This window comes from Nannospalax galili, unplaced genomic scaffold, assembly GCF_000622305.1.
Source record: "Nannospalax galili isolate Female #2095 unplaced genomic scaffold, S.galili_v1.0 scaffold386, whole genome shotgun sequence".
In the NCBI taxonomy this organism is placed as follows: Eukaryota; Metazoa; Chordata; class Mammalia; order Rodentia; family Spalacidae; genus Nannospalax; species Nannospalax galili.
Window position 1 is genome coordinate 2,894,960 of NW_008356676.1, and position 14,074 is coordinate 2,909,033.

The 14,074-nt window shown below is 39.6% G+C and overlaps 1 protein-coding gene across 4 annotated transcripts in view; it reads right to left on the reverse strand.

The window, feature by feature from the left end:
• Naa16 (N(alpha)-acetyltransferase 16, NatA auxiliary subunit) overlaps positions 1-13,377 on the reverse strand; it is an 81,086-nt gene extending 67,709 nt beyond the window's left edge. For 3 of the 4 annotated variants that reach the window (XR_003847245.1, XM_017794772.2, XM_008854690.3), the window contains exons 1-5: positions 13,126-13,377; positions 8,174-8,258; positions 6,253-6,357; positions 3,410-3,567; positions 481-615 (exon numbers count right to left, since the gene is read on the reverse strand). Coding sequence is in view for 3 of the 4 variants with exons in the window: in XM_017794772.2 (XP_017650261.1) it covers positions 481-615; positions 3,410-3,567; positions 6,253-6,357; positions 8,174-8,258; positions 13,126-13,179 (537 nt within the window). In the remaining variant the exon portion in view is untranslated. Of the gene's footprint in view, positions 1-480; positions 616-3,409; positions 3,568-6,252; positions 6,358-8,173; positions 8,259-13,125 lie in introns of those variants that run through there. The other variant, XM_029556964.1, reaches the window with a different exon arrangement.
• Positions 13,378-14,074: the final 697 nt, after the last annotated feature.

Genomic DNA, 14,074 nt, shown 5'->3' on the forward strand with positions numbered 1-14,074 from the left:
CATATTTAAGTGCTCTAATGATAAGTATATGTTTTGTACTTTTAGAGATAAATGTAAATATACTAAAATACATTACTATAAATATAAAACGTTATGTGCATATTCATTTCTACATACTCAACCATATAAGGAGCATATATTAGAGAAACAATTCTGCAACTTCAAAACTATTTTCGCAGTTTTTTTTTGTAGTTCTGAGGATTGAACTGAGAACTTTACATATAAAATACAACATACAACACAAGTACCCTACAAATGAGCTATATCACCAGTCCATATTTTCTTTCTCTATCCATCTGAATATTGAAATTACGGTACCTAAGACTTTTATATTATTTTACATTGAAAATTCTGCATTTTAACCATTTCTAATTATTTCAGAAAAATTTAATTTTCATAGGTTTCTAAGAGAAATTTGAAGCAACAAGTCAACCATTTTAGTCTTCAAAAGTAGAAGAAAGCGTTAAAACAAATTCTTACTTGCTGAGTCTGTCTAAATTCTTCTAATAGCTTTAGCGCCATATCATAATCTTTCAGCAGATGGTATGCAACGGCATACCCAATCCAGGAAGCACGCTGTGTTGGGCGCAATTGAAGAAGCTGATATCTTGTCTCCTTTAAAAATAATGTTTTAACTTAATTTTTTTTCTTTCATTCTTTATCTAAAATGTTTATATTTCATCTCAGTTTTAAGAAATGATCTTTAATAACCACTCTAATAAGGTCAATCAACAAATGTCAGTTCCAAAATGATACAAATGCTTTTATTTTTTTTGGGGGGGGGGTCTTTTTGAGACAGGATCTCCCTGTTCCAGCTGTCCTGGAACTCACTATGTAGACCAGGCTGGCCTTTAATTCACAGAGATCCACCTGCCTCTGCCTACCAAGTGCTGGGATTAAAGGCATGTGCCACCATGCCTGGCTGATACAAATGCTTTTTACATTTCTCATCTAAAGTTTCTGTATTAATTACATTAATACCCTGTAATACTCACTGTAAGGCTGTCACTAAAATCTTGACCGTAGGGCCCATGCCTTTGGGTATCTTATAAAATTATCTATACATAATAAAAATGTCCTCTGATAAAATTAAACATTTTGAAAGATTAGGATAACTTTTTATCATACTAGTTTTTTTTTAATTATATGAAATTATAGTTTATTTACACTGTTATAATTGGCCACAAATACAGGATGGACATAGCTAGGAGAAATATTCGAACAATAATGGGATTCTTCCAGTAGAAAAACCCCCAGTGCCACTATGAGATACTTGAACTCTTATATTAGGGACAAAAATACTAGAAATCCATGTTGGGCATGGTGGCGCACGCCTTTAATCCCAGCACTTAGGAGGCAGAGGCAGGCAGATCTCTGTGAGTTCGAGGCCAGCCTGGTCTCCATAGCGAATCCAGGCCAGCTAGCTAGGGTTACAGGGAGACCCTGTCTCAAAAAGACCAAAAGAAAAAAAAAATACTAGAAATCCTACCACAGCTGCCCCAGGAAAAAAAAAAAAAAAAACCAAGGTATCTTCCCTAGTAGAAAATCCAACCTCTCAACACAGACACCATCTCAAGAATAACTGTTTTTCTTTTTCCATGTTTTAAGCAAGTGCCACTGGTTGGAAGAACAAAGTCTCATGAAGAATATTAACTGTAAAGGAGTCTAGAAAATGTAGTATTTAACTTCCATGACTCTGTTGTTACATGGACACAAGAGGTGCCAAGTAAGTCCACCCATACTATATGTCATCAGGACCCTTTTCAGTTAGTCTTAGCCTCTACTCTCATGTCTGGTCCCTCTTAACAAACTAAGTTATATCACCTTATCCCTCATCTTTATTCTGGCTTCTCTGTCACTTTTACATCTTCGTTAAAGTCTGGGTCAGTTTTTTCTCTGACATGTCCTGTCATTATCTTGGGTAAATACAATAATAATGTGGGTTATCTTCTTAGTTGTAGAATTTTCTATCTTCAATGACCTCCACCCATTTTAGGGACCCACTCCCACAACTACCCCTCTAGAGGTTTAACCCACCAAGAAATTAAATTCAGAAATCTTATTCACTGGCCACAGCCCCTATGCCACCAGCATTCTAGCCTGGTTATAGCTCTACCTTTGTTCTTTGACACCACTAGTATCTCTGGTCCCATAGCTCCTTTGCTTTCACTACCTGCACTTTTGACTTACTGTATTTCATAATCCAGTTTAACAGCCACTATCGTTCAAATATTCTTATTTCTATTCCTCATTCCTAAAATCACTAATTTTAATTCCATCCTATACAAACAAAGCTGAAGACAACACACACACACAATTTCAAAGAATGGTATCATTATGAAGCCTGGCAAAGCCCTTGAATTTGATGAAATACAGGCATACAATGTATGTATGTATATGTCAGGAAGAGGGCAAAAGTTAGGAATAAATGATTTATTTAATGGTAACTATTAAGAGTTGATGGCTCCTTCACATAAGAAATTGGGGGACTCTTCTAGACACACTGATTTTAAGATACTAAATAGAATAGACGCATCAAGATGCCCAACAGAAAACCACAAGTCCAAGTCTGAGGAATTCTGAACTGTACAAAGAATTTTTAATGACAATTCTCAATTATTTTACTCATACTCTTAACTAACTTATAATAAAGAGAGCAAATAGGGCTGGAGAGATGGCTCAAGTGGTTAAGTGTACATGCTACTGTGGCAGAGAACACAGCCTAAGTTCCCAGCACCCACATAGCACTCACAACTATCTGTAGAACTCCAGTTCCAGGGCATCTGTACCCTCTTCTAGCCTCCTCAAGCACTGCATGCACATGATGCACATATATGCATGCAGGCAAAACACTCATACACATAAAATATTTAAAAGAAACTAATCTTTGTATTTCAATTATAAAAACTGAATGGCAAATCCACAGTTTGCTTAAAAATGTCAAAAACCACAAAGATACTAGTATAGCATTTGCACATAAAAGATACTCAATTTTTTAAAATGTAGGGTATGTGTTGTGTGCATGCATACATGCATGTGTGACACAGCACATATGTGTAAGTTAGAAGACAACTTTCAGGAGTCCATTCTCTCTTTTCACCATGTGGGTCCCAGGAATAGAAGACAGGTTATCATGCCTGGCAGTAAGTGCCTTTACCTGCTGGGCCATCTCAACAACCAATATTCTAGTTTTTTAAAAAGGATTAAATAATCAAATTATCCTTATCTAATACTCAAGTATGAAATTGTATAATGATTACCATAAGGTAGCCCCAAGTGACTTTTCTACAGATTCTAATGAATCATATGTATATGATCTTGCCTTAGGCTTACTTCATTCTGAACTCACATGCTTTTAAAATTTTAACCTTTGTATTAAAAAAAGTACATTTTAGACTCAAGTACTTACTCGATAACCTTCAAGATCTCGCATCTGAATCTGCAACAGAGAGAGATCCCTCAAGATTTGCAGATTATCTTTATCTAATTTGAGGGCATTTCGGTAACACTTAATAGCTTCATCATATTTCTTATCAGAACGTTGCAGAAGGCCATACGCATGCCAACCTACTAAGTTAAGGAACAGAAACACTCATGGACACTATAATGTACTATGCTACAATCTCTAATACAAAACCAACAAAATGGTATTTTATCTGGGATTTGTTTCAGAATGATCTGAGGTCAGAAAGAAGGGACAGTAAGGAACAGGCAAATATGAAAGCAAATAAGTCAAAAAGCTTTGACAATTTGTTAAATTGTTCAGTGGTGCATATATAATGATTCAATATTCAATCCCTTCCATTTCATACAGACTTGAAAGTTTCCATATTTTAATGTATTCTTTGCAAAAACATCATAACATTTTTCTACACTGTATCTCCCCTTTTTTGAGACAGGGTCTCACTATATAGCATCTGTTCTCTCAGGTATCCCTATGTAGACCAGGATGGCCTTTAACTCAGGGATCAGCCAGTCTCCGACTTACAAGTGCTGGGATTAAAGGTGTATGCCACCTAACTTGGGCCCCAGAACTTTATTTAACACAAGTATCTCAATATTTACCTCTCCAAAAACTGTGATTCTCAGCCAGACGTGGTGGTGCACGCCTGTAGTCCCAGCACTTGGGAGGCAGAGGCAGGCGGATCTCTGTGAGTTCAAGGCCAGCCTGGTCTACATAGTGAGTTCCAGGACAGCTGGGGCTACAGGGAGACCCTGTCTCAAAAAGAGAGAGAAAAAAATACTGTGATTCTCTTCTAAAATAAGTTTACATTCAGCCAAGTCTAACAAATCCATTATTTAATTCACTAGTGATGTTAAAAACCACAAATTGTTTTATTTCTTAGCATATCTTGGCAAAAAAAAACAAAAACAAAAAACTACCACACTTCCAGGCCCTCTCTTTACTTTGGGGTAAGAACTGGGATACACTAGGATATGAAAATGAGTATTCAGGGGCTAGAGAAAAGGCTCAACAATTAAGAGTACTTGCTGTTCTTGCAGAGGAACTGGGTTTGGTTCTCAACATGCACATAGTGGCTCACAGTAATCCAAAATTACAGTTCCAGGGGATGTGACACCCTTTTCTGGCCTCCAAGGGCACCAGGAACATATGTGCTACACCAATATACATGCAGGCAAAACACTCATACACATAAAATAAAAATAAATTCTAAAAAAAGAAAAATATTTTGTATTTTGAGAACAACCTATGCAAAATACGTGAAAACACTAAGGCTATTCGTGTTTACTATTAGTCGACTGCTAAGTGAATTAAAGGTGAAAAGCACCAGAGTACTGTGCGAAAAGACTGCCCATAAACATCTACATGGAAAAAGAAATGAAAACCTGCTTTAATAATTCTCCTTTAAAAGTTTTTTTGTTTTTTGTTTTTTGTTTTTACATAGACTATTAGCCAAAAAAATGTAAAGGTTCAGTCAAGTAATGGCTAAGTCCCTGTGTTAACAGAAATCAAGCTGAAGACCCTGTATAATACCTTTGCTGACACTAAGTAAACCCAGTTTCCATTTGCTAGTTTTGCAATCCTAGGGATCAAACCCAGGGTGCCTTTTATACATTAAGGAAGCACTCTACTACTGAGATACAAACCTAGCAAAACTTATAAAATAGGTTTCTCAGGGGCAGGAGAGAAAGCTCAGCAGTTAAGAGCATTAGCTGCTCTTACAAAGGACAAGGGTTTGGTTCCCAGCACCCACAAAGTGTATAACAACCATCTGTACTTCTGGTTCTAGGGGCTCTAATGCCCTCTTCTGGCCTCTGAAGGAACTGCACTCACGGATGCAATTATATGCAGGCAGGACTCTCACAGACATTAAATAAATAAATATTAAAAATAAAATAGATTTCTTGAGGGCTAGAGAGATGGCTCAGTGGTTAATAGCACTGAGTGCTCTTACAAAGGACCCAGGTTTGATTCCCAGCACCCACATGGCAGCTGACAATCATCTATAACTCCAGTTCCAGGGGAACTAACCTCTGCAGGCATTGCATAACATGGGTACACTTACACATGTGGGCAATACACTCATATACATAAAATAAAAATAAATAAAATTTTTTAAAAATAAAAAATAGGGGCTGGAGACATGGCTCAGCGGTTAAGAGCACTGACTGCTCTTGCAGAGGACCCAGGTTCAAATTGGGGCTAACAATGGCCTGTAACTCCAGTTCCAGGGGATCCAATTCCCATTTTTGGCCACCTTGAGCATTGTACAACATGGGGGCACTTAAATACATGCAGGCAATACATGCATACACGTAAAATAAATGAAATATTAAATAAATAAATAATAATAAATAAAATAGATTTCTTTTGAATTTAAATTTTCCTCTAAAATTGCTAAAAGAAAATTTAAGAAACACAAATGTTCTCAAAGATTAAGTAATTAAAAATCATTATACGGAATAGTATGGAAACTTAAGGGAAAAAGTGAGTTTCAAGTCATGTAAGTATCAAAGTAACTTCTCCAACACTGAGCACAACCAAAGACACACACACACACACAGACACACACACACACACACAGACACACACACACACATACACACAAAGGATTTTCTTTAAAAATACTCCAATAAATAGGGAACAAAATGTTGATAATTACTGAAGGTAATGTGTACATATATAGACGACACTAAGTAGATCTCAAAGATTTACAGCAAGTCATTGAATTAGAAAAGACTAGTGAACAGAAACACAAACTAAATTATGTAACTACAGCAAAAGGATACAGACATGACTCCTGACATCATTATGAAGTCCTTTACGAATGAATTTGTATGCTTCTTCTCTTTTTCCTAAACAGTTCAACGTTAATCCTTTCATAGCCAAAGTCTCTGAAAAATAATTTTAGCCTCTATTTACACATGAAAGATTCAAATTATCCTCTTAGCACTATCTTACTGTTTGAGTCTGGAGTATTACTATTATACTATTCATCACAACATTCAAGAACAAAATGTAAAACCATATTTAAGTATTTGCTTAAAGCTTAACCTAAGTCCTTTTCTAAAATTCCTTAGATTAAAATGGAATAGCTAAAATGTTTTCTGCCCTTTATAAGACTATATAAAGTTGATATTACCCTCTGAAAAAAATTAAAGCAGGTATCTGAGTCCTGTTGAATTTAGTAGCTCAGGTTTTCTAGAGGCAAATTCTTCTGTGTGCACAGGCATGCAGGTGAGCACATGCCAGGTGCACAGGCAGAGGTCAGAGGACAACCACAGATGTTGGTCCTCACCTTGTTTGAGGCAGGGTCTCTGTTTCACCACCACAAATGCCAGATTAGCTACACCATGATCTTCCAGGGATTCTCCTATCTCTGTGTATCATCTCATTGCAAGAGCCCTGGGATTAAAGACACTTTCCCACATACAGTTTTTACATGCATTCTGGGTATTCCAACTCAGATCTACACACTTGCACAGCAAGCACTAAGCCATCTCCCTACCCCTGGTCCCCACCAAGACCAATTCTAACCAATCACAATCGAATTTATACCTCACAAAAATAGTGAATCTACTTAAATGAAGCGATAGAGATACACAATGGAGCTAAAGAGCTGGCTCAGCGGTTAAGAGCACTGACTGCTCTTGCAGAGGACCTGGGTTCAGTTCCCAGCACCCACCTATCCTTAACTCCAGTTCCAGGGGATCTGATGCCCTCTTCTGGCCTCTTTAGGCACTGCACACATGTGGTGCACTTACATATATGCAATCATACAACACATAATTTTTTATAAAAGATATAAATTATAATCATTATCACCATATTCAATATTGAATAGATTTTATTTTTGTCAGCAAATGTATTTCAATAGTTCTACTTATCCTCATATTTTGGGAGCATAACACTGGTCTATGAATTGGCAACCCAAGAAAATGTTAGAAAGTTAATGAAAGATGAAGGTGGTTTACAATGAAATGGTTCTCTAAAAAATTCCAGAAAAGGGGAATTAGACAAGAACAGTGGCTTTTGAACTGATCTCTGTAGGCTCTAGTTTTCAGAACACAGTGGTCCAGCTTCCCAGACCCATAACCAAACTTTCATTTCTTTGACATTCTGAATTTTTCCATAGCTTCCATTTGGATAAGGGCTCCATAAGAAAAAAGCTTGAAAAAAGAGAGCATTAAATTTCTATTCTACTGAGTCTATAAAAATACTGATACAGATTGAGTATCCCTAATCCAAAAATCCCAAATCTTAAATGCTTCAAGATCTAAAACCTTCTGAACAATAAAAGGATGCTCAATAGGTGCTCAAAAACAAACTAGGCTATTTCAGATTTTTGGAATTGAGATGTTCAACTGATAATTTATGCAAATACCCCAAAACTCTGATATCTGAAACACTTAAGATGAGAGACATTCAAACATTTCAGATGAGGGATATTCAACATGCATATTACCTCATCCAATTGTCCCTCAACAGATCAATTTTCTCATCTAAAATTAACAACACTCTACATATATTGAAGCACAATAAAAATAGTCCAGCATAAAATTCATTTGAAACATAACTAAAACTGTTAAACATTTATGTACTCAATAGAGAGTTTTAAAACTCTGGAATCTGAGGATCCTTTCACTGTTAAAAATTCTGATTTTAGAATTCTATTTCCCCAAAACAATATTTCAACAGATGAGACAATACCTCCGTGTTCAGCAAATTTAGGATTTGAAAGAATCATCTTGCAAAACTTGAGGCCATTTTTGTACTGCTTCTGTTCATAACATTTCTATAAAGAAACAGGAATAAAAGTTATTTTATAAAAGGAATGGATAATGAAATTTGGGGGGGGGGGTCTTTTTGAGACAGGGTCTCTCTGTAGCCCCAGCTGGCCTGGAACTCGCTATGTAGACCAGGCTGGCTTCAAACTCACAGAGATCCGCCTACCTGTGCTTCCCAAGTGCTGGAACTAAAGGTGTGCACCACCACACCTGGTGATAATGAAGCATTTTATAAAAGGAATGGGTAATGAAGCAATCTTTAGCGTAATGGCAAGCTATTTTATCTATTTATATTAATTATAACATGGAGTACTCTTTGCTATGTATGCCTTGACAAATTAAGCATTTTCACTTTAGTAGGAGATAAGGACATTTAATAAATGGGGAATTATCTACCACACTGCCTCAGAATTTTAATTAAAAATATAAAGCAAAATCTTCTTGTTCCAATCTGCCTCTAGCTTAGTGCCCACTGATAAACTTTTCCCTACCTCCTGCTCCCACCACTCTCATGCATCTCTGGTAACCTCTTTTCGTTTTTTCTGGTCTCAACTTTTCTTGGTTACACACGAGTCTTCCAATTCTTTCAGTACTTTCCTTTTGTGCCTGGCTTACTTCACATTAAATGATGTCTTAATTCTATCTATGATGCTGAAAATGACAGACTTTCATCCTTTTTTATGGCTGATCAGTTCTCCATTGTGAATATGTGCCATGATGTTCTTATTCATTTATCAGTAAAAGGACATTTAGACTGTTTTCATTTATTGGCTATGTGAGTGGCACTGCAATGAACATGGTGCAGATGTCTCTTCCATATATTGATTTCACTTCCTCTAGCTATATACCCATCAATGGGATAACAGGATCATTTAGTAGTTCTCTTTTTTTTTTTTAGGAAAAACTGTACTGGTTGCTTTTTAAATGTGTGCGTATACACACCATGAACACAGGCACATGATGTACATGTATGGTTGTACACATGCCACAGTGCACATTTGGAGGTGAGAACAACTTTACAAAATTGGCTCTCTCCTTCCACCTTTATGTGGATTCCAGGGATCGAACTCAGGTCATCAGGCTAGCAGGACAAGTTTTTTACCAGCTGAGCCATCTCATTACCCCGCCATATTGTTTTCTACAGTGGCTATACTAATTAACATTACCAAAAACAATGAGCAAGTGTTCCCTTTTCTCCACAACCTTGCCAACACTTCTGTCTTTTAATTTTACTTTTTTTTTTAAAATGTGTATGAGTGTATTGTCTGCATGTATGTACATGCACTCATGTCTTCCAATGCACTGTGGAGGTCAGAAGAAGGCGTCGGATCCCCTGGAACTGTAAGGATGTCTGTTAGCCATCATGTTGATGCTGGGAACCGAACCCAAGTCTTCTGCAAGAGCAGTCAGTGCTCTTAACTGCTGAGCCATCTCTCCAGTCCCCTTTACTTGATTCTAAAAAACAACTTCTTTAAGGTAAGTATTATTACCTCACTTTACTAATGTGGAAAGTAAATCTCTGAACATACCCAACTGACCTTTGCTGCAAACTGTGGTCCAGCTATAAAGACCATCATTCATCTAATGCAAGCACAAGCAACATCTTTACTCCCAAATCACATAGGCCAGGTTAAATGATCAATGTGTCTCTTCATCAGTCATTGATCAGAATACTTCACCTTTCCACTTGCCCTTCAATTAAAATGTTCAGTCTGAGTGGATGTCCTATCACTCAGTATGCAAGCTTTCCTTCACCTTAAGGCCTCTACAAGGTGTTCCTTCCAACTAAAACATTCTTCCTCAGATCATCCCATGGCTGTTCCTTAAGTCTTTTCCATCACCTATTTGATCATGCTATCTAATACTGCCAGTCTCCTGCCCTTTCCCTACCCATACTAACTACCCTGTTGCTATCATTCTCTCTGAAATCTTACTTATTCAATTACTTATTTAGTAATTTAGTATCTGTCTTCACCATTGTGTGAGCTCTGTGAGAAGAGAGATCTTGTCTAGGCATCACTATGCCCAGAAAAATAGGAGTTGCTCAATAAATCAGCCTCAAAATTCAAAGCAAAATCGCACCAGCAATGCACATGGACATGGCTAGTCTTTGCAGCAGAAACTGAATGTTTAAGAGAGAATTTGAAGTCTTTATAGAAATATGCTTAAACTGAATCTTCTTCATTGCCTCTAGGAAGGGAACCAAGTGATAGAAGACAAAGGTAGCAGAGAAATTTAAATTTTGAATCTTATAAATATATTACCTATTCTAAAAAAGAAAAAAGAAAAAAGAAAAAAAAGCTAGCTGCCGAGTGTGGTGGCACATGCAGGGGCAGGCAGATCTCTGTGAGTTTAAGGCCACCTACGGCTACAGGGAAACTCTGCCTCAAAAGACCAAAAAAGAAAAAGAAAAAACCTAGCCAGGCCTGGTGGCTGAGGCAAGAGGAAGGACTGCCATGAGTTAAAGGCCAGCCTGGGCTACACAGTGAGTTCTACTATGGACTAAGTGAAACTCTGAAACACTGTCTCAAAAAAATTAAGTAAAGCCAGGCGTGGTAGTACACACCTTTAATCCCGGCACTTGGGAGGCAGAGGCAGACGGATCTCTGTGAGTTCAAGGCCATCCTGGTCTATAGTGAGTTCCAGGACAGCTGGGGCTACAGGGAGACCCTGCTTCAAAAAGACAAAAAAAAAAAAAAAAAAAAAAAAAAAAAAAAGTAAATAAAACAGAGCTGACAAGATGGCTCAGTGGGTAAAGGTGCTTGACACCAAGCCTGACAATGTGAGTTTGATTCACAGGACCCATATGGGAGAGAACTGATCCCTGCAAGTTGTCCTTTGATCTGCCGCACACATATACACATACTCAAGTCCGAGTTTGACAATAGAGGTTCATTTGAAAAATGACAAAGGAAGGAGGCATAAAAACACAAGCAGAAGGGACTACTGAGGAAGAGTACCACGTATTCTTTAAGTAATAATACAGATGCTGTTAATAACAATAACAAAAAGAGTTACCACTTGTTATTTGTCAAGCATGGCTCCCAATTAAACTTTAAGCTTCGTATAAAAGTGAGATTTAAAACTTTCAACCAGGGGGCTGGAGATGGCTCCTAAGTTAAGAGGAATGAAGAGTGTTTCCTGCTTTTCTAGAAGACCTGAGTTCAATTTCCAGCACTCATTTGGACTATACACAATTGCCTGTAATTCCAGGTCCAGTGGTGACACCCTCTTCTGGCCTCCATGGGTACTGCACTCAGGTGCACAATCCCATAGACACAGACACACATACACACACACACACACATACAAAATTAAGAATAAAATTAAGGGGGTTAAGAGGACTGACTTCTCTTGCAGAGGACCCGGCACCCACATGGTGGCTAATCATCTGTAACTGCAGTTCCAGAGGAATCCGACGCCCTCTTCTCTTCCGGCATCTTAAAAAATAAAATAAAATTTAAAAAAATAAAATTAAGTTAAGCATAATGGTACATGCCTTTAATTCTAGTGTTTGGGAGACAGAGAGGCCAGCTGGTCTACATGGTGAGTTCCAGGCCAGCTGGGGCTACAGCAAGACCCTGTCTCAAAAAAACTAAAATTAAACAAATAAATTTAACTTAATTAAAATCTTTTTTTTCATCCCAAGGCTGGTTGTAGTACCCACAATTGTTATCCCAGCACTTTGAAGGCAGATGCAAGAAGACCAGGAGTTATGTCCATCCCACACTACAGTTCAGGTTAGACATAGCTACAAGAGGCTGTCTCAAAAAAACAACAAAATTTCTCCTACCTACTACGTGCCATTCTTAACATTCTCAATACTGTGAAGTTTATACTGGTTTACAACAGAACTACTTCCATGAATTTTATCAGCTGCTGATAATAACCTACTGTACGATCAGTATTTATTTTCAGTTAAAGCAGACCAATGGCTAACTGCTGTGTAGCCACCACAACCTCTCATTACAAACCCTTAAAATCTAAATGCCTGTTGAACAAATACACTTTTTTTTTCTTCAAATTTTAATGGGCAGATTAGAAGGGACAGCTATCAGGTGCTGGAGTGAGGGCTCAGCAGTTAAGAGCACTGTCTGCTCTTACAGAGGCCCCAGGTTCCATTCCCAGCACCCACATGATGGCTGACAACCATCTGTAACTCCAGTTCCAGGGGATCCAAAGCCCTCTTTGGGCATTGCACAACACAAGTGCACTTACATACTTGCATACTTTGGGCAATACACTCATACACATAAAATAAGTGAAAAAATTTTTAAAAGACAGCTATCAATATTAATCTAAAATCTTCATTCTCCGGGACATATTGCAAAACACAATGGTATGTCACCTCTCCTTGAAGGTCGGAATTTGGAAATCCGAGGGAGCCAGGTAAGCTGGCACACACCCAAAGAAAACTTCTGGGCCTAGGGTGGTGTTCTAATGCTTTGCGTGTTAACACTATAAATCTGAGTCCAACCTAGGAGCGACGAGGGGCATCACACACACGCAAACTCGCCCACGCAGTGCCAGCCTGGCTCTCTAGGACCGGGGGCTCAATAGCCCGCAGCCGGCGCTGGGGGCTCCAGCAGGCGGGGGGCTCCCACTGAGGTAGGCCGGGGGCGCAGTGCTACCGCCTGGATTGCCTCGAGGGGTATGTGCAGAGAGCCGCTGCGGAAGGTCCCCTTGCTGCAGAGGGAGCGGAAGACACCAGGCCCCAGCGGCTTTGCCAGGGAAGTTTCTGGAAAAGGCGCGGGGCGGTGAGCCTAGCCGGCGGCAGAGGCTAAAAAGCAGCACTGGGGCGCGGCCGGCGGGGGAGCCGGGCTCTGGGGTAACAAAGCGCAGCCGAGGCCGAGTGGGCCGCCACCCGCCGCTCACCAGAACGCGTTTGAAGAGGGCGCTCTCCTTGGGTGGCAGCCGCACGCTGGGCATCGCGGCGGCCGGGAGGCCGGACGCGGCGTCCCTGCTCGCTGGGTGGACCCGGGGACTAGCCGCTGCCGGGAGCCGGGCCCGGGTTACTCCATTAGCACCGAGCGGGCTAGGACCCGGCTGACTGGAGAAGGGAACATACACAATCCGCACTCTGACGTGCGGCCCGGATGTCACGCGCGCTGCAACATGGCAGCCGGGCCCGGCTCTCTGCACCGCGCATGCGCGGGACGCTTCCCGAGCCGGCTGGAGGCCGCTTGCCAGGTCAGTGCCAGGCTGTGGCTCCCGTCAACACCTCAGCTCCAAGCCCAGGAAGCTGGGTGACTCATGCTCCATACCCTAAGACACTGACTTACATTGCGCGTAGTACATTGCTTCTGCCAAGATATGTAAGTTCTTTCCGAGTGAAGTTTCTTTTGTTTTGCTCAATTTAAACCCTGTTGACACAATGTAGATTCTGGAGGCAGAATTTTCTTGCCCTATTTAGGTAACTCTTAGGTTTTTCCTTTCACTGCAGATCAAAGTAGTAATCACTACCTATGCTAGAATATGGCCAGACCTTGAAATGAGCTGTCTGATAATAAAACCCCTTTGGAAAAAAAAGATTGTAAAAAGTATTCTCAGCCTGGCTTGTTGGCAAGAATCTATACTCCCAGCACTTGGAAGGCAGAGGTAGGAGGATGGCCTTAAATTGCCTTAAATTAAGAGATCAGCTTGGTGTACTTAGGAATTTCCTGTCAGGCTTGAAAGAGAAGGGGAGGGGAAGAGAGGGATAAGCAAAAATGTTCCCAGCCACAGGGAGGGAGGGAGAGAGGGAAAGGAAAAAAGCGAAAAAAATATGCTTAGCCATGTAGGGCACCTAACATTTTCAGTAGGAATTATGGTGGTTATTTATGGG